At 39.8% G+C, this 25,815-nt stretch overlaps 1 protein-coding gene across 3 annotated transcripts in view; it reads right to left on the reverse strand.

Annotated features, from left to right (window-relative positions):
- Positions 1–25,815, reverse strand: part of LOC146691757 (low density lipoprotein receptor adapter protein 1) — a 47,609-nt gene that overhangs the window by 18,241 nt on the left and 3,553 nt on the right. For all 3 annotated transcript variants that reach the window (XM_085431717.1, XM_085431716.1, XM_085431715.1), the window contains exons 2-3: positions 6,272–6,414; positions 2,820–2,932 (exon numbers count right to left, since the gene is read on the reverse strand). In XM_085431717.1, coding sequence (XP_085287843.1) covers positions 2,820–2,932; positions 6,272–6,414 — 256 coding nt within the window. The remainder of the gene's footprint in view (positions 1–2,819; positions 2,933–6,271; positions 6,415–25,815) is intronic.

Here is a 25,815-nt window from a genome sequence, read left to right on the forward strand (position 1 = left end):
CTCCTACACCTGCAGATCTGCAAATCTGTGCATGACCCAGTAACAGAAAACACACAGATTACTTATATTTTGAACTAAACACAGGAAGATTTCTTCATCACTGATTATGGTTCAAACATCTATAGGAATCCTTTGTTAGAGACTGATCTAAGAACAAGAAGCTGTAACTTTAGCCTAGCATAAAGACTGGAGGTAAACAGCTAACCTGGCTCTTCTTGATAGAAAGCTGTCAAACCAAATAGGTTCTGACATTTAATTTGGATTAACTGGATCTGGTGAATCTTTGGACCCCACCTAATGTGCACTTTTGAAAATTGTGTTTTGTTAGAAGCAGAAAATTTGACTTCTCCCTAATAGGAACTCTGCTTCATTATCATATCAATGGATGTTTTCCACTTCCTTCCTTATATATAAGCTCCATCACTGATCTGTAAACTACTGACAGGTATTATCATTACAATCCAGGGTTATGCCTGAGGTAGAAAATCATCTATTCACCTCCTGTGTGGTGTAATCCTTCACTGCTGTTTGCAGTTAGACAACAGCAGCTCTGCAAATCCGGGAACATCAAGCTTGTGACAATAAGCTTTAACCCTTTAACATCAAAGTATACAGGCTACCTGGACTTATTTTTTAATTTTGGCTTTAAAATTGCAAAATAATTATCATCTTTCAGGAACCACTTAAATTTTCTCTATAGCGAAAACATTTCAGCAGTTATGATAATGTGAAGCGCACTGAGATTAATTTTCTGTGTTCAGACAGAGGACCTTGTGAAAGCTTTGTGCTACCATGACATGCCGAATATCCCCATAAAGCTTGTCTTCTCTCATTTCAGAAACCCTTTTAATTCTGTCTCTGGCACAAATGGTAACAGAGGGGGGGGGGGGGGGTGTTAAAAGCTATTGGATATTTTGAAACTGTAAAAAGTGAAATTCCACCCATACAGGTTAGTATTGCATTGTTTTGGGTGTGGATGGGTGCAGTGGGAGGGTTATGGGTGCTGGGATCCTATTTTCTATGCCATGCACAATGCCCTCCTGTCTGTTTTCTAACCCCCACTAAGCTTCCCCTGAGGGGAAACAGACTGGCTTTAACCCAGTGTGAATCCAAAATTAATTCTACAAACACACAAATTTACATACACACTCACTGTGCAAGTTACATCCACAAAGTCACAATGTGTGGACATATGTGCACATAACTTGTGTATCTAACTCCCCCTGTGGATGCTACGCACTCTAAACACAGTCTTGATTTGCTTGATTTGAATTCTTTCACACTCTGCTTGCTTTCTTGGCCAACAAATGGATTATGTGCAGCAAAAAAAAAAAAAAAAAAAGATACGAGGGGGTGGGGTGGCTACAAGGAAGTGGAGGTGGGGGTGGGGTTCCATAAAATCTTCAGTCAACCCGAGCACGGCATGTGGTCCTTCACTGAGTCCTGTATCATATCTCGGCAAACAATCGAAGCTCGAGTTTCAGTCTAAGAACTCTGTTGTCCTGTGTTCAAAGCTCAGTTTAAGATAATGAGCATAAATAGGAGCTTTTTTTTCCTTAGACAGTATAAAGGAAAAGAGGAGAGAAAAGAAGGAGATCAAAGACGAGGCAGGTTTCACTAGCCTGTGGTCTGTTACTGCTGATAAGGTGGATCAAGAGGGGATCCAGAGCTACACCTGCACACACATCGATTCACCTTCAAACACATGCGTCTTTTATCAAAGCTTGTTCTGTAATCACAGTCCAGCCATATGATATTTAGACTGTAATCCCCAACAACAAGAGGCCAAGGCTGTATTATAGAATGCTACCCAGAGAGAAGCCAGCCAAACATATCATATCCACACACACACACACACACACACACACACACACACACACACACACACACAAAATGGGCTGATTTACCCACTTTCTGTTATGTTTTTGTTGTAATTGGCTTCCTTTACCCTTTGGTGCCAGGCAAAAGAAGATATTTCATTACCCTATTGTTCAACATTTAGTCCAAAATTGATGTGATACAACAGATAATCATCTTGTGATGTACCCCTAATTGACCCACTCACCACAGCTCTGAGCAGAAAACTGCTTAGTTTAATGCTGCAAAAGAAGCACGGCAATGGACAGAAGGGAAAATGACCTACATAGAAGGTCAAAAAATGAAGCCATATCATAACAACAACAGCAACAAGACTTATATTAAGAGCATTATATCAAAGAATGGCTGAACAAAGAATAAAATAAAGGAGAAATAAAATAGCAGCAAATTATTATAGAAAAGAGGGGACAAACCAATGACCTCTTGTAAAATGAATTAAAAAATAATAATTTAAGTGAATTTGAATTTAAATTGAGTTTGGTACAAATGAGTTCTCTGCTGGAGTGTTTGTCTCATTCAGTTCCAAATCCCTGCAGGTGTATCTGCTAACTCTGATAGCAAACTAGTATATTACATGCACACGCTGCTTGGGAAGTTTGAACCAATGCTGGTACCTCTGCAAGGTTGTAGTCCACTATAATGTTTTCCACTTTAATCAGTTTATATCTAGAGCACAGATAGACAGAGAGTACATTGTAGCAGTACAGTAGAGCCTGAGAGGAACTGTTTCTGATAATGAATGTCAACTTTTATGAACCATGCTGATTGTTCAGTTTTTGGGATTTTTTTTTTTTTTTTTTTTTAAGAAAAGGGCAAAAAATTGAAGTACAGGAAAATGGGGTAAGGGAAGTTCTCTGGGAAACATGAGTATTAAAAAAAATCTTAGTAATCAATCACTGTTGTGGACTAACAGGTTCAGGATAGAAATGCGATGGCCGTACCTGTAAATGGAGACATTCTCTATGAGGTCTGTGGTTTCTGTGTCTGTGATAACGATGCCTTTCGGTGAGACTGTCAGTGTTACTTTCCGAAACTTCTTTGCACCGGCTCTGGCCTGTGGATATTGAACACAAAACATATACAGTAATGTGCAAAAGTCTTGAGCCACCCCTCATTTCGTCCAGTGAACCAGACTTTATTGACATTTGTAATGTGGTCTTGAACAACAGTTCTCCAGGCTTTCTGAAGGTCTTTCAAAGTTTTGGAATGTTTGTTGCTTTTTCACTCATTTTCAGTCCAGTCCTTGTACCTGACCATTTTCAGAGGATTTTTTTTCTTTTTGTTAAGATGCTTAACTCTCAAATATATATTTTTCAAGCATAAAGAGGTACCCAACTCAAGGGATGAACCTGTATCGTATGTACAAAAATAGACAACATAGCAAAGAAGAAACTTCAAGCAGTCTTTTTAAAGTGCATCTTTAAGCACTTTGTTACTAGTAGCCTGTGCCATTTCTTTAGTTGACATGAAATAGTCATTTTGTACAACCAATCAAGAGCAGGTGAAGAGTATATGAAGGTCATGTCTTTAAGAAATAGAAAGCAATCCATCAAAGACCTGACACAGGATCTAAGAGATGGATATAGCCCTTCAGTTGATCCGTCTACTGTTCTCTCAAGCCTCATCAAAGATGGTTGAAATGGAAGTGTGGCTGTATTTATGCCAAATTAAATCAGTGGCAAGAGTTCTGATGGGGTGATGAATTCAAAGTGACATTTTTGGTTCAAATTTCTGTCAACGTGTACGGATGAGGTCAGGAGAGAGGTACAACAGTGAGTATCTACAGCCAGCTGTAAAACACCTTGGAGGCTCTGTCATGGTTGCATTTTAGCCAGCGATGTTGGAGATCTTGTCAAAATGAATGCAATTATGAACGCAGAAAAATATAGTCAGATTTAGATCCAACATGTAATATCATCTGGAACGTGTCTCAATGGCATGTTCCAGATAGTATTTTTGCACGACAACAATCTCAAACTCGCTATAATAAAAGTATACCAGGATAAAAGAACAGACAATGAAACACTACCTTAATATTGTTGAGGCAGTGTGGGATCATCTTGATAAAGAATGGAAAAAAAGGCAGCCAAAATCCAAAAAAGAGCTTTGAATGTCCTTCAGTAACTTAGAGAAGTATTTCTGAATACTAGTTAAACATTTTTTCTTAAAAAAGAAAGCCTGGCTATGTTGAGGAATAAAGGAGGCCATTGCTGCACCCGTTTCTCATTTTCCTATCAAAAACTAGGAAAAAGGAAGGATGGCTCAAGACTTCTGCACAGCAGACGCACACTGTGTACACAAACATAGATGAAAGAAGATGAAGAAACTGGAGGAAATGTTGCCTCATAGAAGAAAATGCAGGCCTTCTATGTCACTCTGACATTAATACGAAATGACCTTCTGATCAAACACTAAAAGCCCTCAACTTGTAAACAGTATGCTGTTAAGCAAAACCAAGCAGCCTGCTTTATAAAAAGCGACAGAATGAGGGGAGAAAAGCTGCAACATGCAGCCCAGAATGAGCACTCCAGGTCGGGCCAGCAGCCACTGACTCTCCCTGAAACTTTACACCATCTGGACTTCCAGAAAATACTGTTGACAGTGACAATAACCTCCAGATAATACAATTAAATAGCAAATGACAGCAGTTTTTTGCGACACTCAACAGATATCAGGCTAAGCATCAGTAGAGTGACCACCAATGAATAGATTAAATACATATAAATACAAATACATTTAAAGAACTACATAATTTAGTATTTCCATATGTTGAATTGTGTAAGAACTCTTTTATTCATAAAAGAATGATGGTGAGAAGCTAAAGATCAGTAGGAGTGAGATCTTTGCTTAAACAAAACTAGGACTTCTCAAGGACAATGGGAATGGTGCCATGGCTTGCTGTAGGAATTGTAATACCCTGGAGATGGTGACATTGAACAATAGTCTCTGCTTAGAACCACAACGCTTAAAAGCGTGCTGTAGCTGATTGTGGTAGCTCTTTCATGCAGGAAGCGCTAACGGCTACAGTTGCCGGCGTCATGTTTCGAGTGCCATGCCACAAGGCAAAAACCAATCTGTCGGCTTGAGATACGCCAAGTTCAGCCTTTCTCTATGTTTGCTTCCCCTGTCTTGTCTAATCATGTCTTACTGAAGCATGTAGTGAACAGAAAAGTCACTTATTTATTCAATATACCCATTCAGTTCAGTCAATTATAATGGTTACCGAGGGAACAGACTTTTTGTCTTGGTGTAAATCAACTGAATCTTAATCCCACCATTAGGTTTGGTTCAGTCTCTAATTGAGAGGCGGGGGATTTATGATTGTACTGCTGCCTGTGCCAGGCTGTTCATTCTGCAAAGAAACATCAGACATTTGCATTGTTGAGAAAGTGCCAAGTGAATAGGTGTGCAAGTGTGAGCGTTAGTAGAAACAGAAACATGAGTATCAATTTGCATGAATAAAAACGGTCCAGGAATTGGCTTCTTGGTATGTTTCCAAGTTAACTGGTTTAAATGCAATGGTTTTCTTGTAGTTTCAAGAGAAAACTGCCAGCCGGCTGAACTAATGTAGAAAACCGTACCCAGAAATCCCCAGTATGCTGGTGGTAAGCACAAACATGAAAACAGAGATTGGCCTTCTGCATGTGTGCAACCCCTGATAATCCTGGATTAGCTGCTCTATTTCCATGCATATACGTGCAAACCCTGACACAGAGATAAACTTTGTAAACAACTTGGCAAGCATATTACAGAAATTTCCCTGTGAATGATGCTGATTACTTGGTTTAAGAGTAATCGCAGTAAGCTGTTAAATATTTCGCAGAACGTCTCAATCAAAAGATTTCCTTTAACTGAGCTGTTTATCCTTAATACTCATATAAGACAATAATCAAAGGTTATAGTTTAAATGATTCTGACAGTGTCACAGTGATTTTGCTCCTGTTATGATGACAATCAAATTCACTGACCCTTTGCTTGCTTATCTTTAAAACAATGTCCTGAGCCATTAAGATGACATGGATGAAATCTAAATTTAGCAATCAGTCATCTTAGAGTCACTCAGATAATGTGCACTGGAATTTGAAAGTACATTGTCTCAGTAATCCTCTAAATAAATATCACTGCAGTTGAAATGTTCACAGTTTCCCTCTTTAAACTTTAGAAATATGATTGTGACCTTTGTGGTCTGGCTAACTAATTTCACTGTATAAGCAACTGTACATTGACAATAAAAACGTTCTAAGTTCTAGATCTTGATGACAGATTTTTGCTAATAGGGTATAATTTATACACTACTTAGTTTAGTAAAATCAAGTAATACCAGCACAGCTCATATAGTGACATGCATTATAATGCATTAGGTTTAAGCTTCTAATGGGGGATAGAGACTCACCGTGGCAACAATTCTGCGAATGGCAGCAGAGGCCATGTCCTCTCCTTTAGGCTGGCCCACCAGAGTCATACCCAGGTACTTCACGTTGAACACCATCCCCTCCAACAGAGTCTCCTTCGTGTCTGTCCAGTTCTCTGGCAGCTCTGGAAAAACAAGTTCATCCCAAAATAAGGTGTTAAGTTACTTTTTCTTTTTGGAAACCGACACACTTTCAAAGTAGTGCATTTGCAGGCTCATGCATATCACCTCAATTCCCAAAAAAGTTGTGACACTGTGGAAAATGGAAAACCAAAAGCAGAATGCAATCATTTGCAAATGTCACACATTCTGGAAATTTTTTTCCCCACTCTTTCAGGATCAGTTTCTAGGTCAGTGTGGTCATTCTAAAGATTGCTGAGCAAACAGTTTACGGTACTCAGCCCCAGCAACGTGTGAGCTGGCAAAGTGACATCACCGCTCCGCACATACTGGTATAAATATAGAGTCAGATTTTGTGTAACATTAGAAATGTAAAACATGAACAGCTCTAAATATTTAAAATATCTCTGTGATATTTTAAATGGGACTAATTTGAACTTCACTTTTAAATCTAAATTAATTTTGAATGAAATGGGTAACCACTTTTGAATGATTGCATCATTACAGTAGAAAATAGTATGAATTTTAGTAAAAAAAAAACCCCAAAACAAAACAAAACATCCACTGGCAAGCAAATCCAGTATCAGGGCTCTGATAATGCCATAACAGAATGCCTGCAATATCCTGTTGTCTCTGCGATTCCCAACAGGTAGTACCAGCTGTCCTCGAGCTGACTATTGCAGGCAGTGTCAGTGACTGCACCCATGCAGAGAGCTGAAAATATCTTTCAGAGACACCTGGACACCCTACAGATGAGCAGCAGGAGAACAACAACAACTTACAAAACTGCTACAGGCCACATTCTGTGATAAAAACCAACAGTTGAACAAGGGAAACATCTGAGCTACAGATTTTCAAATGACTCTTCCAACACCAAAGTGTGATTAAACTACTATAAATATAAAACTATGAAATAATCAACATTAAGCTCTAGCGCTTTCCCCCTCTGTCTTTCTTCTCCATATAAATTCAATGCTGCTTACACAATTGAATGAAGTGAGAGAGTGAGATTGACAAAAGGAATGAGCAAGAAGAGCAGGGTGAGGGAAAAGAGACACGCACACACAGTGTCCAACACTCTATTGGGATATACTGGCACTAAATTCTCCACATGGGCTGAGCCATCTGTCACTGGCAGACCCCATGCAGCTGTGAAGCGAACAGCAAACACCGCCATCCCCGTCCCACTGCTTCCAACGACGCTGAATTATTAACTAATTTTCAATCACACTGTGGGGGCTGTTTCAGAACCAGGAAGCACATTTGGTGTTATGAAATGCAAATTCTAAGGTACGCAGTGGCCAGCTTACTGTAAATCATTTGACAGCTCTGGATGAGAGGTGGCTGCTGATAAGGAGTCCCATAATTTATCCTCCATGAAAGTTCTGCCTTTAAATGTAATATATTTACAGTCCCGTGTGACCTAGCTCACTACTACCTAGGAATGGTACTTGAATTATTTCCTGACCCCTTCTCACAGTGGTGTCCCTTCTCACAGAAGGTCAAAGGGCAGGTTTGGCTACATGACAGGAAAAAGGGGTTTCAGGCTTTTAAAGAAGAATACATGAAGGGAGAAATTAGATAAGGGACTCCATCCCTGGAAGGATTACTTACAAACAAATTCCATTGACTTTCACCGGCAAAGGGAGCAGGATTCTATATAATTACATTTTTGTTCTATTATGAATGGGTCGATGAGATTTTACTGAACTAATGCATTTAGGTTTTTCAAAATGTTACTGACCAAAGACGCAGATGCTGAAGGGACATTTAAAAAAAAAAAAAAAAGAGCACACACACGTTTTTTAAAACACTAAAAACTGATATCAGTTTTTGACTGTTTGCTATACCCCTCAATAATCTCTTCCTTCCACTGCCCATACTTATCATTGTGGTGTGCTTCAGGCTACAGCATAGACAAGAGACATGCGCATAAATGTAAAGTATGGTTTAAAAGCTGTGCCTCTGCCCTGACAGAAGCTGCACACCCTTCCTAGCTTTCATAGTTAAATATAGCTTCAGAGAGCCACAGTATAAAATTATTTTTTACTTATGGTCTTAGGAAGTTTACACGAATAACTACATCTAACAAGTGTTATTAAAATTCTATTCAATTATATAAATAAAACTAAACTGAGAATGTATTACCAAATCACAACAACAGTCGCCTCAAGTTAAAGGAAATATTAGAAAGAAGCCCCATCAGATGAGCCACTATGAGCAAGTACATGGTGACAGTGGGAAGGAAAAACTCCCTATTAACAGGAAGAAACATCAAGCAAGACCAGCCTCAGGGAGGGCTAGCAATCTGCCGCCACCAAATGAGAGTGACACGAGGGAGAAATCAGTTTATGTTTTGTGTGTCTTAAAGAAAAAAATACCAGCTGAGATTGGCTTATTTTAACTATCAAATATCGGTATTAGTCTAAAAACCCAATATTAACCTAAATACATACAAATGTTTTTGTTTGTTTGTTTGTTTGGTTGGTTTTTACACAAACTGGTCAACAGATTACTCTCATGGGTGAAGTTGTCAAAAAAATATAGTCAATACTAATCGATAAAAATTACTATCAGATAAGAGAGCGGTCCCCAACCCCCGGGCCGAGTCGTTTGGTACCGTGCCGCGAGAGCTGAGGCTCGGGTGTGAAATGTATGGTTTTCAGGTTTTTTATCGTTAACTTGGTTTCCCTGACTCTTTTCCCGTGTTGTAGTTGTGTGTCTTATTTTGAAAGAAATAGTTACACGTTACATTAACGACCAGAGAGCATTAAGAGGAGGATGTTACTCTCAATGTTGTTGCTGCATTTCAGGAGGACGCTGCTAATAAAGTTACACAATTACACAGTGAATTCGTGTTTATTATTATATTTACAAAATACCACAGTTTTTCTCTTGGCCGTATCATTTTATTTTGTTGTATTTATCCGCGACACCTTAAAGGCCGGTCCATGAAAATATTGTCTGACATTAAACCGGCCCGTGGCGCAAAAAAGGTTGGGAACCTTAAACCTAACCGAAAAAATAGCGTTTTACGCTCTTTTTGCACACTATGTTTTTCATACATGTCTTATAGTTGCGTTACTCTATTTTTTTATGCTATGTGAGAAATTGATGACATTAGTAAACTAGTATTATAATCCTATTCACAGTTAACTCATTTGTTACACGGCAGCTGTGCTCAGGCAAAGCCCTAATGTTTACCACTGCTCATGGGCTAATCTGTTTTAAAATATTAATAAAATATCTTACAAATAACAGGAGGAAAAAAAACACATTTTTGTAGTACACATGAGTCAAATTTTTAACATTTCCTGTTTAGTTTTCATCATTTCAGTTAAGGGATAGCTGACTTTACCTGGGACTTTTCTCAGTCTTTACCATCATATACCTATTTAAGACCCTTTTACATCACAAACGTTTTACACAAAAAAGTTAGATTTAATTAACAAGTTAAGCTCAGCTCATAAAATCTGCTTCTGAAACAACAACTATGTTTTATTTATTTGTTTTTTTCCCAGGCAATAAAATCTACACTTATCATCTAAAAATAAGACGTCTGTTTTTGTTTCCTCCTGTGCAAAATCAGGGGACCATTGTTTAAAAGGGGACCATTGGGGCGATCGTGGCTCAAGAATTGGGCGTTCGTCTTGTAATCGGAAGGTTGCCGGTTCGAGCCCTGGCTCCGACAGTCTCGGTCGTTGTGTCCTTGGGCAAGACACTTCACCCGTTGCCTACTGGTGGTGGTCAGAGGGCCCGGTGGCGCCAGTGTCCGGCAGCCTCGCCTCTGTCAGTGCGCCCCAGGGCGGCTGTGGCTACACTGTAGCTTGCCATCACCAGTGTGTGAATGGGTGGATGATTGTGTATAGTGTAAAGCGCTTTGGGGTCCTTAGGACCAAGTAAAGCACTATACAAATACAGACCATTTACCATTTAAAAGGATTTTTGAGCCCGTCTGTCACAGCTGTCACTACAAACTGTATCCACGGTGTTAAAATAGAAATCCTGTCACATGGCGCTTCTGCAAGAGTGGCGGGGCTTAGAGATTGGTCAATCCAAAACAATTAAATACACTTCACCCTGTCAACTTTATTACCAATCTTTCAGTATCCATATGACTTTATGTCATTCAAAGCTGCAATGCGTCAGCTTCTGGTCGAAAGATTTATTGCACAGTTTGGCTCTGTAAAAATGTCACAGCAATACAAAGCTGAAGTGCCACAGTCCATATTGTGTCTTCCCCAAGCTACACAAATGAATTATTAAACAGCTTTATGTTGATGCTGCAGGGTTTCCAATATATTATCTGCCTAAAAGAGGAGGTCTTAAATTTTTAATAAATCCTATGTGAGTCTACAGAAGGACTGGGACTGATAAGAGTGGCAGGAACAAGCAGAGGGTGGCTAATTGGATTTAACACGTTGAAGAAAATCCTCAGGACAACTAAAAATGCGAAATTTGAACTTTAAAGTAGGCGTGCGCGCATACATTCGCGTTGTGTTTGCGAGATAGTTCTCATCAAGGCCGATCAAATTTGGATGAGGACAAAACAAGCTTAGGGTATGAGCGCGGCCTTGGCGGTGCACTGGTGACATTTGCATCTCTAACAAATTGATGCCTGGCAACACTTTCACACCGAGTACACTGCAGCAAGAGCACTGATTTCACTGTGTTCGCACAAAGGCTTCACAGTGGAGACACACTCTAAAGGAATCAGTGCATTACAACAAAGGCACAGAACAATTTAATAACATTTTGCTCCACGGGGCTTTAAGTGTATTCGTATAAAGTTACTTTATAATACTACCGCCTTGAGATGTTGAGCACTGTAAAATATTTCAGACTGTGTTAAACCAGCAAATGACAAGAGCAGCATTTCACAGTAGCTGATCTGACTCTGGGAAGTGCTGCTGTAGTATAATAGACGCCATGTGCTCTGCACGCCTTCAGCTACATGCCGTGATCACCAGCTGTCTTTCTGAGCTACACGCTCGGTAATTTAATTTGCTCTGAGAAGTCAAAATCATACCCAGGTGAATTCTGAACACCTCGGCTGATGGCTAATTAATAACATAAACACGAGTAAGCAGAGACGTAGAGGGCATATGGACAAACAGCGGGCCGATACGCTATTTTCCTCGAGACGCTTAATCTCAGTTACTTTCTAAAACTGCAGAAACAAGCATGACACCCAAATGAATTGTCTATTTTTTGCCTCCATCTCTTTACAGGCAAACTGGATATTCTTTCCTAGAATGTTTTTCACAGCAACTTGACTGGAGACCAGTGGATTGAATACACTATCATCATATGAGTAGAGATACATTCAGCTTGCTTTAAGACCCCTGCTGACACCCCCATCCTCCACATCCTTCTAGATGTAATCTTTTTGCCTTAGTGTTTTACTCATCTGATGGAACTTTGAATCTAGGACACCACCTTGACAGAGAAAATAGGCCGCACATTCAGGGAAGATGGTTGGCTGGGATGATGTGGGTGTATTGGGGGGGTGTAACTGGTTTCCTGATTCTGCCTTGAGGGGAAACCAAGTAAAGCTAAGTCTTTTCATTCAAGCTCTCACTCTTCAAACTGCTTTTTTTAAATCCGTCCCCTAACTCACCTTATGCATCTTCAGTTCCTCTGGCACTAACTGAACGCACAGAATAAACTCCAGTTGTAGCTAATGAGAGCAGCTTGGGCTCCTCACAGCCAGGAGTGCAGTACAAGCTATTTCTCAAAGCCTGACAGCATAAAAAAAAAGATACGAAAACGCAATCATGGGATCAAACAGATGATGTCTGAAGCAGCGAGGTGGTACTTGCAAATAGCATTACTAAACACCTTGGCTAAGCATCAAAAGAAGTGGATCAACTACAGTGGAATAGTAGACCCTGCACACTCGGCTTGAGTAGTACATAAAAAACCCACACATTCACCAACCCAGAGTACAAACCATCATGTCATTCTATTTTAAACCCTCACAATCACAGCTTTTGATTTTCTTCACTGTACTGCCCTTACACTGATAGACAAACCTGAATAGAAACTCACTCGAAAAAGGGTTAGGGTTATTAACAGAGTGCCTGATTCAATAAGAAGGAGAAGGAAATAAGCTTTACTAATAAAAACAACAGCCACATTACTTCAAAGTTTTTATGCAAAAGTACTCTAGATGGAAATAATATGATTGTATCCAGGTAGTCCTCTGAAAATTTGAGCTTGGAAGACTAGATAAGCACCATATACCCATTAGTCATGCACTTTTCTAATGGAATCACAACTTGTGGTCAGCTGATCGGAGAAGCTAAAATCTATTAGAGCTGCACAGATTGGCCGGGTAGGGTCTGCAATCCCTCGGTTCACAGCGTCCTCAGACCGGACTGGTCAGCCCTGTCATGCCTGTGCAACACTGGCACAGCAGCACAGGTAAATAGTTGCTCGCACAGTCACAGCTACACTATGAGCATGGCTATAGCTGTTAGCGAGTTCTTCACTATGAGTGAGGTTTGCTAAACTAAACCATGGGGAAACATGACAACTGTCATAACAAAATACCTAATTAAACACTTAAATACCTTTCATCCAGCTGAACACAGCTAACAAGGGGGAAGTAGCTATCTTTAGCTTTAGCCACTACCCCTCTTGTCTAGTTTAAAATGCATAAGAATATAGCTTCTCGGAAAAGAAGCTGAAACCCAACAGAAAAAAGAAGACAATGGATTTGGGTTGACACTGGTTCAGGTTTCTATTATTACTTTCATTATAACAACTTAAACAAAGCTACTGTTCTATTTGCTTCTAAGCTACTGTTTAATTTAAAATTTCTTGAGAGCTTGAAAAACCTTTTTATTCAACTGATGACTTTTGACATTCACACTTAAGTGTGATGCTTTTAATTTTCCCTGCCAGAAAAAGAAAACTTTTGGTACATTATTAAATCAGAAGACTATAGAGTGATTTATAGTGGATACAAGCCAACAAGATTCAGTTTGTACTTTGTAAAACATAGATATTTTATAATAGTTGCATCAAGCTCCTGAATTTAGAAAATTTCATTTATACCAACTGTAAGAATTCTCTAGCGTAAAATAATTTAGGTTAATAAACCAGCAATTTTCCCCAAACGTTTATCTGTGAATCCGTGCTAGTGCCCCCCATTCAGCATAATGTCTCTTTCAGCACACCACCCCTTGCTTTTACTTAAAACACTGTATCTGCTGTTAATGCTGATTGAATTATCTAGCATGGCTGAGCAAATAGAACAGAAGCAAAGTGGGAGCTGTTCTGTTGAGTGACTGACATGGGCTGAGCCTCTGTAATAAAAGACAGATAAGAAAGTAAATATTAGCAAAGAAAGATACCACCTAATACCACTCTTCATTAATGTGTTAAGCACTTTGTTTCAGCAAAAAGGGAAAAAAATCATGACTGTATTCAAAGCTTAAAACAACAATCTGCAGGGCCTTTAAACCACTCGAACTAAGACATAATATCTTGTTTGTGTAATACATACAAATTTTGCCAAGTTAGGCTTTTGTGGTCTTAAAAGAATGTTGGGACTGTTATTGATGTTCCCATCTAGATCTTGATTATGAAAAGCCAATTATGTCCTGAATGTTAATTTCCATAACTGTATTTATTATGCAAAACATAGACCTGAGCTCTCCCATCACAAAGCCTTCCAAAGGTTCCATGAATCCTTAATAAGAAAGCATTAAACTGACATTTGGGGATACAGCAGTGAAACGCTCTTATCTTTTCCTCAAAAACTAGGATGCTTTCTCCTCAGAAGTGTCCAGAGAATAAAATGGGATTAACATTAAGGTTATTTTGTGGACATGCGTCATTACACGGTCAAATTAAAAGCCAACACAGACGTTTAGGGTTTGTTCCTGGATGATTTCCTGCACTCTATTTATAGCTGGCATCCCAGTGTGAAAATTGTGTTAATATTTACTCTGCAGACAGTGACAGTTGGTGTGTGGCTGGTATGATACTGTGCAGGAGGACTGAGCCAGATAAGCAGACAATGATTAAAAAAAGAGAGAGAGAGAGAAAGAAAGAGCCACATGGATTCATGCCATCATACAGAATTCAGTGTGTAATGGCACCAGAAAAACTGAAAACAGCATTCATTTTAATCTAGTAACTGTTGTCTCTTCTGGAAGAAGACGTAAAATGTTGCAACATGCTGTATCTATTTGGAACAAATGGTACTGGAAAGAGGTTGGGATTGTTTGCTGATCAGAAATCACAAAATCATTATATGTGTGCATTTTATCTTTATATTTACATGTTTTTACATGTTAATACATTAACTATAACTTGTTTTGGGGCAGCGTAATTACAAGCTGCCATTACCATAAAATATTGCTACTGATAATGTAAGTAACCACTGCATAAACTACACTGACACTCAGGACTGCTGTATTGATACACATCGTTAACACATTGCCATGTTGGGAATAAATGAACACACAATGTTTTCGCAGTTTATCCTTCATATTATTGATTGCTAGTATGTTGGAGTGCAGTGAGTCATTTGATCATAGGAGGGACACGGCTGTATTATTGTATTACATGTATGTATGTTTAGCTTAATGTCAGCTAGACTTGCTAACTACAGACTCATGCTAACCTGAAGAAACAAACAAACTTACCTCTGCCTCCTCACAGGGATGGTAACATAAGTGGGGTATAGATACAGGTGTGTTTGGTTCTACTGTTCTAAGTGTATTTACTTATTTATATTCACTTCCAAGTGAATGGCTTGTGGCTGGCTGTGAGCTCTGGATAGCTTTAGCCACTTTGTCTTTGTTAGCCTCTTTAAATTGCTCATGTTTGATAAACAGTGGTGCAATGGTTAGTATTGGCCCATCACAGCAGGGATGTCCTGGGTTCAAATCCAGTCTTTATGTGCAAATTTGCATGTTCTCCTCATATCAGTGTGGGTACTCCAGCTTCCTCTCACAGTCTAATAACATGCATGGAGTTATGCCAATTGGTGATTCCAATTTTATCAAGCGTGACTGGTTGTCTGTGTCAGTGTTAGCCCTGTGACAGACTGATGACCTGTCCAGGGTGTACCTTGCCTCTCACCCTGTGAAAGCTGGAATAGGCTCCAGCACAACCCTGAACTGAATAAGTGAAGGAAAATAGATGATTAGGTTTGTTGAAGCAGCGGTTTTTTATAGTGGTTCCCCTGTAGTTTACTTTGGCAAACTATGTGCCTTCCCCATTCACAGCAAAGAACTTGTTAACAGCAAAGTCTCACTATCTTCTCGCTACGAGAAGATTTGCCTGTGCAGCTGTGCATGTGTTGCACATTCGTATGAAAACCATCCGATCCTGGTCCCCGGCTGGTTGATTGAGTTGTTTGGTGGAAAATAAATGTGCTTCAACATTTCAAACTCCTGCTGGATTTTCGTCCCGTTTCGCTTCGGCCAAGCTCACAGGCAGCTTGTTTTATATAATCACTAGAGCCAGCTTTCTAAGAACCCCTCTCACTCATTTTACTGAGAATATGATACTTAGGTCTAGGAAGATGAAAGGAAGATGGGATACACTCGTGTCTAGAATGTAACTCATGCCCTGCACTTTTGTTTTTAACAGTATGTCCATGATTGTTTCCGAACATTCATCAAGAAGCTTTAATTTTGCATATTTAATCAGACCTTAAAGATACACCTGTTAGGTCAGAAAAGCACCATTTAAAATGTTCAATTAGTTGTCTTACTATGCAACACAGAGCAGCCCTCGTTTGTCAAACAGGGTGTTTACAGTTTCTTGAGTTGTGGTCTAACATTGACTGAAGGGTACTAAATATGGAGGTGACTTGCACTTTAAGTGTCCATTAGAAACACCCTGAATCATCTGAGTGACTCGCATCCACCCTTGTTTATACATGTAGAGCGCTGTGTCTGTTAAATTATGTGATTTCCATACAGGTCTGAACCACTACGATCAATACCCAAGGATCTAAAATAACACTGCATCCTAGATTTATTACTTTAAAATGGTAAATGGTAAATGGACTAGTTCTTATATAGCGCTTTTCCACTCTTCTGAGCACTCAAAGCGCTTTACACAACTTGTGCATTCACCCATTCACACCCATTCGCACAAGCACAACTGACATTCACACACATTCATACTCCGATGAATGCATCGGAGAGCAATTTCGGGTTAGTATCTTGCCCAAGGATATTTGGCATGCAGACTAGGGGAAGCCGGGAATCGAACCACCAACCTTCCGATCAGTAGATGACCTGCTCTACCACCTGAGCTACAGCCACCCACTTTACAACTTTTTAGATTGTAGCAATTGCTTGTGAAAGCACTAAACTCAGCCACAAAGGACAGACTGAAAACTACTAACTGTATAATTATGTACAGAGAGAACAATGGTTGTCATCACCTATAAAATGATTTTACATCAACGTTCACTAGAGGGAAAGTAAACATTTCCAAAGTCATGGCAAGTTAACACAGCAACAGAAGAGACACTTTAATATCGGAGCTATTTCCTCGCGGCCATTTATTCATAAAGTATAATCGCTCTGCACCATACAAGGATTGTTTTCATTAGCAATTCAAACAGGGCGTGATTTTCTCTGCGCTGATACGAATCTGTTCCCCCAGGAGTCCTCGAGCTCCCATTTCAACATCTTCATCAACTATAAATAGCCTCCCAAAAAGAAAATCTATTCAGGAAATAATAGGTTTATATTTAATATTTTGTTTTCAACTCAAGACTAAGGCTGTGACTCAAATGAAAAGAGGAAAACTAGAATCCCCACATTCCCCAGTGCTAATCTCAAGCTGAGTTCAAGGGACAAACAAAGCAGTCATTACTTTTCCCATCCATTATCACACCAAAGCAAAACAAGTCACCTTTGAGAGCTGCTGATCTAATTTAAGACAGTGTATCTCTGCACCCCTTTAATAGATGAGGGCATCTCACAGGAATCCCTTCTAATGCAGTGGAGCACTTCAGACCCTTCCATCTGACTGATGGATGTTAGTCCGGCAAGTACCAAATACATCAGCTTCTAGGGTGTTACGCCTTTGGGATAACAAGATAAAGGGATAATCAATGTGAGTACTTGAGCTGTGCATTTGGAAACGACTGATTTCAACTGTATACATTTTCCTGGCGTTTTTGCCTTTCCTTTATATCAACTTGTGAGTTTCAAGATCCTTGGCTAGATTTCCAGAATGCTGCAGGCACTCCACAGGCAAGGTCATATTTTTTTAATGTGTTTGCCTGTTTGTTTGTGTGCCTGTAACTGTGTAGTGGTTAGTGCACTCGCTTGGCAAGCAAAAGGTCGCTGGTTTGATTCCAGCATGAGATACAAATCCCCTTTGGGGTTGCATCAGGAAGAGCATCCGGAGTAAAAACTCTGCCAAAGCAAACATGCAGTGCGACCCCTTCTGGCAAGGGAGAAGCTGAAAGTCTGATATTATCCAGCCACAAAAACTGACGGCCAGTTCCTGCATTTTGGAGCTTATTTTGCTTTCAAAAGAGCCATAGTGCTGTCATATGGTTACAGTAAATATAAAGCTAGAGCCAGCAGCTGTAAAGCTAAGCTTAGCACAAAGATGGAAAAACAAGTGGAAATAACCTTCTGGATATAGCAGATCTTAGTAAGTCTCAAGCAGCAATTTCCCCCCTTTGTGGCAAATGTAGATGGGTTGATTCTTCTTCCAACTCTTTTGTTTAGATTTTATTGAGGCTTAAAGGTATATATTATTAGTCGCATGGCCACTTTGAGTAGTGATTCGGTGCTGAATCAAAATATCAACATCGCAGCGAACAGGGACACACCTTGCTACACATGCTAAGTAGCGCGCACTGCTATTAGCTGACTTCCCATGTTTTGATCCATCTAAACATGGTTATCTTACCTTAATTATACAGGATTATAACTGCAAAGATGCTGAACCTAAGCCTTCAAAATGGAAACTCTAAAACCACAGATTGCATAAAAGTAGCTGTAGCTAGCATAACAGGAGCCACTGGTTTCTACGTTGCATTTTGAGATGCCATCTTCTAAGACCCCACCCCCCAAAAAAAACATTTAAATAATTTTGGATGTACAACAGATCTCAATAATTTAAACCCTAAAAAAATTATGTAAAATAATTCAGAATTCATCAAACAGCAATTTTCAGAAGCTTTTAAAGCCAATATTCATCAGATAGCCCCATAATTAATACCAGTATGATCAGAGGAATCCACTGAAGTATAACTAACTTATCTGAGCTGGGTTAAACACTTCCAGCTCATCTTAATAAACTGCAAAATCAAGATAACATGTCTTATGATAAAACTTCTACTGGGATTTTTGATGCTTTGTTTCAATAACAGCAAACAGAATGGATTTCTGTACAGTGCTGACGTTAGGCGTTTTCCCCTTTTAGTGTGACAGCATAGGGTTATTTTTAGGAGTGGGCTCCTCAGCTCTCAGTGCTGAGCTCAGGCAGGGACATGACGTGTCAGAAATGGTAAGGGGAGTTGAATTTTTCAGAGGTACAGAGCAGATATGGGATTTGGCTCTCCAGTGGAGGGACAGGTTCAGCAAGATATGCATGCGTGCACACGCACACACACAAGATGCATCTGCAATAGTTAATCTCTCTCCTACACATACAAACACACACACAGAATAACAATTGACAACATGCTGATAAAGACTCTTACACTGGAGTGACAGCATATCCTATTTCATAGACACCTGTCACAGGCATCAAACAAGACAGAACACTCAAATGTTTGGACTTCACACAGTAAACAGGAAGCAGTATTTGTGTGAGTGCGTGTGCACATTATAGCGGCTGTGTGAACAAGGACCTCTCCCGAGATAGGGGCTCTCAGTTTCTCTCTGTTGCATAATTCTCTTCACTTCAGGCCAGGGAACCTTGCTGGTGCTAAAAACACTCCAGAGAAAATGCATCGAATAACAGAATAACATTCAGCTCTCTTTAAGCCACTAAAACAGTAGTTTGGCTGCACATGTTACTGTTTATAAAGGGGAACGGGGACACGTGGGAGTGAATCATGTCCTCTTGGCCATTGCTGATGTACTGGATGAAACTGTTAATAACCCCAAGGCTTTAAAAAATGAATTACCAAACATAAACATTTATAGCAAAAATTCTACTGTGGACCACGAGAAAACATTACGCTTGCCACAACACAACACAAAGAAAATCAATATAGAATATGATATGCTGCAGTTTTTAATAACACGAGGCTGAGGTTTTAAAAATCAATATTTGTGGAGTGAACCAGTGAAGAAAATAAACCTGCTTGCTTCAAATGTAACAGGCACAAGACAACATGTGGAAGATCGAACAAACAACGTCGTGAAAAATCTGATTTACTTTCTGAATGTTGGCTGAAATAGATACAACATATAGAAATGTACATAAAGGTAACATCTGTACCACCCTTTCACGAAAAATTTATAATACCATATGTAAAAATCAAACCTTAAAGTATTAATACAGAAATTATTACGCTGTGGAATACTACAACTCATCTTTGAATGAGGCTTCCTTCAGTTTCAAAATATCCACCGCAAACAGGGGGTTATCACACGTGACATGTGACAACATCCCAAAACCATTTAATACTGCATATTCTCATGGCTGTGGAAAAATGAAGACCAAAACTTCACCTTTGCAGCCTGAACTGGGTTTACAAGAAGATGAAGCAAAGTGGCAAAAAATATGGAGGATATGCTAGTTTATAAATGTACTTCCCCTATCTAATACTACCAGGCAGAAATAAAAAAAATGCACACTAACTAAACAAAAGAGTATATTACACAGTCAGTTCTATGTCTCTGAGCTAAATTTGTGCTAAGGGCAAAGCAATGCTTTGAATGAAATGCAAACAATGAGCGTGCCGATATCCTCCCAGCGGCAATGCCTGCAGGCTGGTGTTAAGTGGACAAAACATTTTTACAAAGATCATGCCCATATTTGCTAGTTTGTACAAAATTAGCACGCCACTTACCAACCCCATTTATTAGCTGTACCATGCTAGTATAAAAATGAGATTTAACAAGATCCTGAAAACATTCCTAAGAGATTTTGATCAATACTGACATGACAGCATCACACATCAAAGCTCCTGTTCCACCACATCACAAAGGTGCTCTGTTGGATTGAGATCTGGAGACTGTGTTGAGTACATTGAACTAATTTGTCTTTTAAGCCATTTAAATGATGCTCAGGTGGCAATGAGGGACCCAAAATGTGCCCAAATATATCTTGCACACCAATACACCACCAGCAGCAGCAGCCACGATGCATACCTGATTTTATGTTATTTATGCATATTCTGACCCATTCATCCATCTTCTCCTGCTTATACAGGGCCAGGTCGCATGGGCAGCAGCCTAAGCAGAGAAGTCCAGACCTCCCTCTTCCCAGCCACCTCCTCCAGTTTGTCTGGGGGAACACCAAAGCATTTCCAGGCCAGCCGAGAGATATACTCTCTCCAGCATGTCCTGAGTCTGCCCCAGAGCCTCCTCCTGGTGGGACATGCCCGAAACACCTCACCTAGAAGGCGCCCCGGGGGCATCCTTATCAGATGCCTCAACTGCCTCAACTGGCTCCTTTCGATGTGGAGGAGCAGAGACTCTACTCTGAGCCCCTCTCGCTACTTCTCACCCTATCTCTAAGGGAGAGGGCTTCAAAGGAAGCTCATTTCTGCCGCTTGTATCCGCGATCTCGTTCTTTTAGTCACTACCCACAGTGACCATAGGTGAGGGTAGGAATGCAGATCGACAGCTAAAGTAAGAGCTTCGCTTTTACACTCAGCTCTCTCTTTACTACGACAGGCAGGTACAGGGTCCTCATCACTGCAGCCGCCTTGTGAGAAAGTCCCAGTAGATCAGCAGTTTCTGAGATACTCAAACTAGTCTGCCTGGCACCAACAAGCATGTCCCATTCAAAGTCACTTTAATCAGCTTCCCTCTCCATTCTGATGCTCAGTTTCAACTTCAGCAGGTCGTCTTAACCATGTCTACATGTCTGATTGAATAGAGTTGCTCCCAAGTGATTGGCTGATTAGATATTTGTTTTAACAAACAGCTGAACACAGTACAATGGAAAATTTTGACGTGCCATGGCCTGGTATAACACAGAAAGGCTTTGGATCAGCAAAGTGATTCATCCTCTTGTGGGTGCCAAGAACAATAACATTTCATCCATAAAGTAGTTATTGAGATATTTTAGCCAGAACAAAAATAGTGGACTGATACTTTCATTTTTCACCATCTAGAACGTGATGACAGCCGGTTGCTAGTCAACAACTCTTCAGATTACTCAATTATTTTGCCTCAGAGTTGAGGAGTTTTATTTAGCGACCAGCCGCTTCATGACACTGACATTTTTTTTCTCCCATTGTCGCTACAAGTCACTGAATTTCAGTGACTTGTGGTCTCTGGTTGCCACATGCCTGCCAGTCTCTTCCTGTGTAGGCGTCCCTTTAGACTCTCACTGCAAGCATGGCTAAAAAGGTCACACGCCAAGCACCAGGGTATTTGCTACTAGAAGCCTAAAATAAAATTTCTAACACAACATGGCATTTATATATATATATTTTTTGTCAGTTTCCTCATAAAACAATGCAGGAAAAAAAATTCAAACAAACTGTAGCGGAAAAAGGCTATGCAGAACTGTGAGATAGGTCTCTGTGCTTTTGACAGTAATCCCACTAATCAGACTGCTGGGGCGATAGAGCTCGTGCATTTCCCTTCTGAAGTGGAATGCTTGAAAAGACACTCAGACAAAAACATCTCTGCTGTTATCTATGCAACTAAACAGCACTGATTTGTGTTTGAAACATGGTTGTAAATAAAATAAAAAAAACACATTCAAAAAGAAAAAATATGTCTGTTCAATTTCTTTTTAAATCAAAGACTTTATAAAGCCGTTAGCTGAAATTACAAGAAACACAATGAGATCCTATTTTCAGTCACAGTGTGGGTTCAGTTAGACACACAGTGGGTTAAATAATTTAAAATCTTTACTGCAAATAATAGCTCACAACTTAGATAGTACTAATTTTTGAAATAAAAAATCCATTAGACAGGTTTCTTGCCTTAAAGCACGCCCTGTAAAAACTCATTAGCAGCTTTTTATCATCTAATCTATCATCAGCATGCGACTGGTGGGACTGAGGAGTAGTGAACATGAATTATGCAGACTATAGGTGGGAAATCTGCTCACTCAAATCATCATCTGATGTACTGAAGCTCAGCTAATGGCATATACTGGCTTAACTGATCCTCTAAATCACTGTGTGCTTATACATGAACCCTAGTAAATGCAAAGAGAAATAAGAGTGCCTCTACTTTTAGCAGAAGAAATCCAAAAGCACAGCAACATCTGGCTGTATATCAGACTAAATATATGCACTATTCTTGCTCCATTTGCCTCTTTCTGGGTGGATGATGTTTTTTAGTGCAACAGTAAATGGGACAGTGCTGGTTGTGTACTTTATGCTAATACAACCTTTCCTAAAGATGTCATGTTAAATGAATCAGGTCTCTACACTGAAGTAGCCAGTGCATTGAATCCATGCAGTCTACAGACATATTTGTACTGGTTTACTGTCAGGACTGCATTATCTAAAGCCAAGTACACTGACTTTTTCCAAAAACATGTTGCTGTTGACTATTTAATTTATAAATAGTTTTAGCACTGCCAATGTTGTGCTGTATCAGGGTCAAGAGTCATGTTTAAAACCTGATCACACACAGGGATAGCCACATGGCTACATCTGGTATTAAAATATAACTAGTTTAGTTTAGTTACAGTGCAATGAAAACATATTTTAGGCATGAATAAAATCTAGAATTTTATTAGGCCAATCATAATTTTGGTTTTGTTGTTTTGTTGATGTTGTGTGTTTTGCATCATCGTCCTGCAGCATAACTTCCTAAAAAGCTCCACTTGAGCTTCACGCCATGAACTGATGGCCAGACATTCTCCTTCAGGATTTTCTGGTAGAGAGCAGAATTCATGGACTGTCTAGGTTCTGAAACAACAAAGCAGCCCTGGACCATCACACTATCGCCACCATGTTTGACTGGTACTATGATGGTCTTTTTATAAAATGCTGTGTTAGTTCCATGCAGATGTAACCACACTCAAACCTTGTAAAAAGTTTAGTTTTGATCTTATCGGTTCAAAGAATATTTTTCCAGAAGTTTTAGGAATCATCAAGGTGCTTTTGAGCTCCTCCTGGCTGAGCTCTTTTTTAGTCTTGAAACTAAAGAAGTTGTTTCAGTTGTCTTTAAGAAACTTAAAGTCCAGTCGCTTGTCTATGCAAGCTCCTTAGATAACACCATATAATGTAATTAGTACCTAATAAAGTTACATTACTAGTACTTATTTCTGGATCCTAACACAGCTCTGACTGCTCAATCAGTCACTAATTCGTCATCTTATTTATCACATTCAGATCGTGGGAACCCTCTGTAAATTGATCTTTACTAATTCTGGTCTTCAGCCCTTTATTGACACTCAATTCTTCCTTAATGGTGGAGGGGGACTATGTTTCCTCTTCCTCCTCACTGCTATCTCTCTAGGTCACGGGTTCCTGAGTCTTAATGAGCCACTGAGAGATAATTGCTCCTTCAGGACACTGTTAACTGACACCAGTGTCTCCTGGATGACATTCAGTCAAGCCCCTGTCAGGTTCAATATAACCAAGGGCTATATGCACAGCCAGAGATTGAACCTAATGACTCCTGAGTCCACCAACTTCAGATCGAGCTATGATCCAAACTGCAAAGCACAGGAAACAAATTGCATATTCTGACAGTTTCTTCAAAGCCACAGGGCTTGAGACACCAGAGATTTTGTTAAAGATGCTTGTTGTCTTCTGTTTTCTTCTTCTCACATTGGTCCCACAGCTACGCAGCAAAAAAGAAGATATGCTCCGTTACAAAAAGCACTTATAAAATGCAATACTAAAGCAAATTACACAATCTTGCTTGGCTTCAGCTCAGTCTCCTCCAGTCACAGCATTTTGAACTGATGCAGCAGGGACATCCTTTAGTGCCAAGGGCAAGTGTGTGTGACTTCTAAGACACAGGAAAGGTCTGTACTGCTACTGTGTGACGTGATGCAAAGGGACGGCCTGTACTCAGGGTACATGCTGTGTCCTCTTCCATGCTGCCAGTGGCTTTGACCTCAACAGATGACAATGGGCAGCCACAGTGGGCGACTAGAAAGTGCTGCACATGTCAGTTTTCCACTTGCTAAAGGACTAAAGACTGACTACATTTAAGGTGGAGCAAATAGATCACTTTATTTTAATAAGGTTTATTAAGGTGGCTGGTTAAAAATAAAATTGTTATTATGCATTGTTTTTGTCTTTTTGGTTTACTAATGAAAAGAGTGTTCACTCCTCATTTCATAAAACCTATAAATATGTTATATATATATAAAATTTTAAAGTGCTTTAATTCCACAGCTATTCACAGAGGGGGTTCGTGACTTTCACATGGTTGATGGTAGGTAGCAGTGGCCACAGTGACTCCAGAAATGCTCGCAAAAGTGTGGGACGGGTTTGACTACCACATGGACATATATCCAGAGGGGGACATATTGACCACTTGTAATAAAATAAATAAATAAATTTTTGTTATATAGGGTGTATTAAAAGAGAACCACACAATTTCAAAAGGGTAATTCAATTCAGTTTTTTCAATTCAATTTTATTTATATAGCGCCAATCATAACAACAGTCGCCTCAAGGTGCTTTATATTGTAAGGTAGACCCTACAATAATACATACAGAGAAAAATCCAACAATCAAATGACCCTCTATGAGCAAGCACTTTGGCGACAGTGGGAAGGAAAAACTCCCTTTTAGCAGGAAGAAACCTCCGGGAGAACCAGGCTCAGGGAGGGGCGGTAAGTTAAGTGTAACCTTACAGTGGTGGACAATTAGAGGTCAGGAGGCAATTAAATTAATCAGTGTAACACTCCAGACACAAGTGATCATCCAATTAAATTCCTCTGTCTCATTCCACCTTCACACTGGAGTCTCATTTAACCCCCCTATCAGGGGGCGCTGGGGCTTAAGGGGTTAAAACCAACTCTTACCTAAATTAACTAAATATTGTTCTTAAAAGTGATTATTTATCCACAGTGACTTACCATCCACGCTCCACATGCACTTTCAGTTGGCTGTCAGCACACAAATAATTCATCACTCTCTTTCAAACTTAACCACACCTAATGTGTGTGAAAGTGCCAACCGGCTGCGATGTTACCTTATTTAAATTCCGACAGGCAGCTCTGACGCATTGCCACATGCTGCCATACAGACACTGTCCTCTCTCCACTTTGCCTGCTTAAGTAGCATCTGGATATCA

This window comes from Copadichromis virginalis, linkage group LG15, assembly GCF_057382275.1.
Source record: "Copadichromis virginalis isolate Kocher_CV1m ecotype Utaka linkage group LG15, C_Virginalis_male_GT1.1, whole genome shotgun sequence".
In the NCBI taxonomy this organism is placed as follows: Eukaryota; Metazoa; Chordata; class Actinopteri; order Cichliformes; family Cichlidae; genus Copadichromis; species Copadichromis virginalis.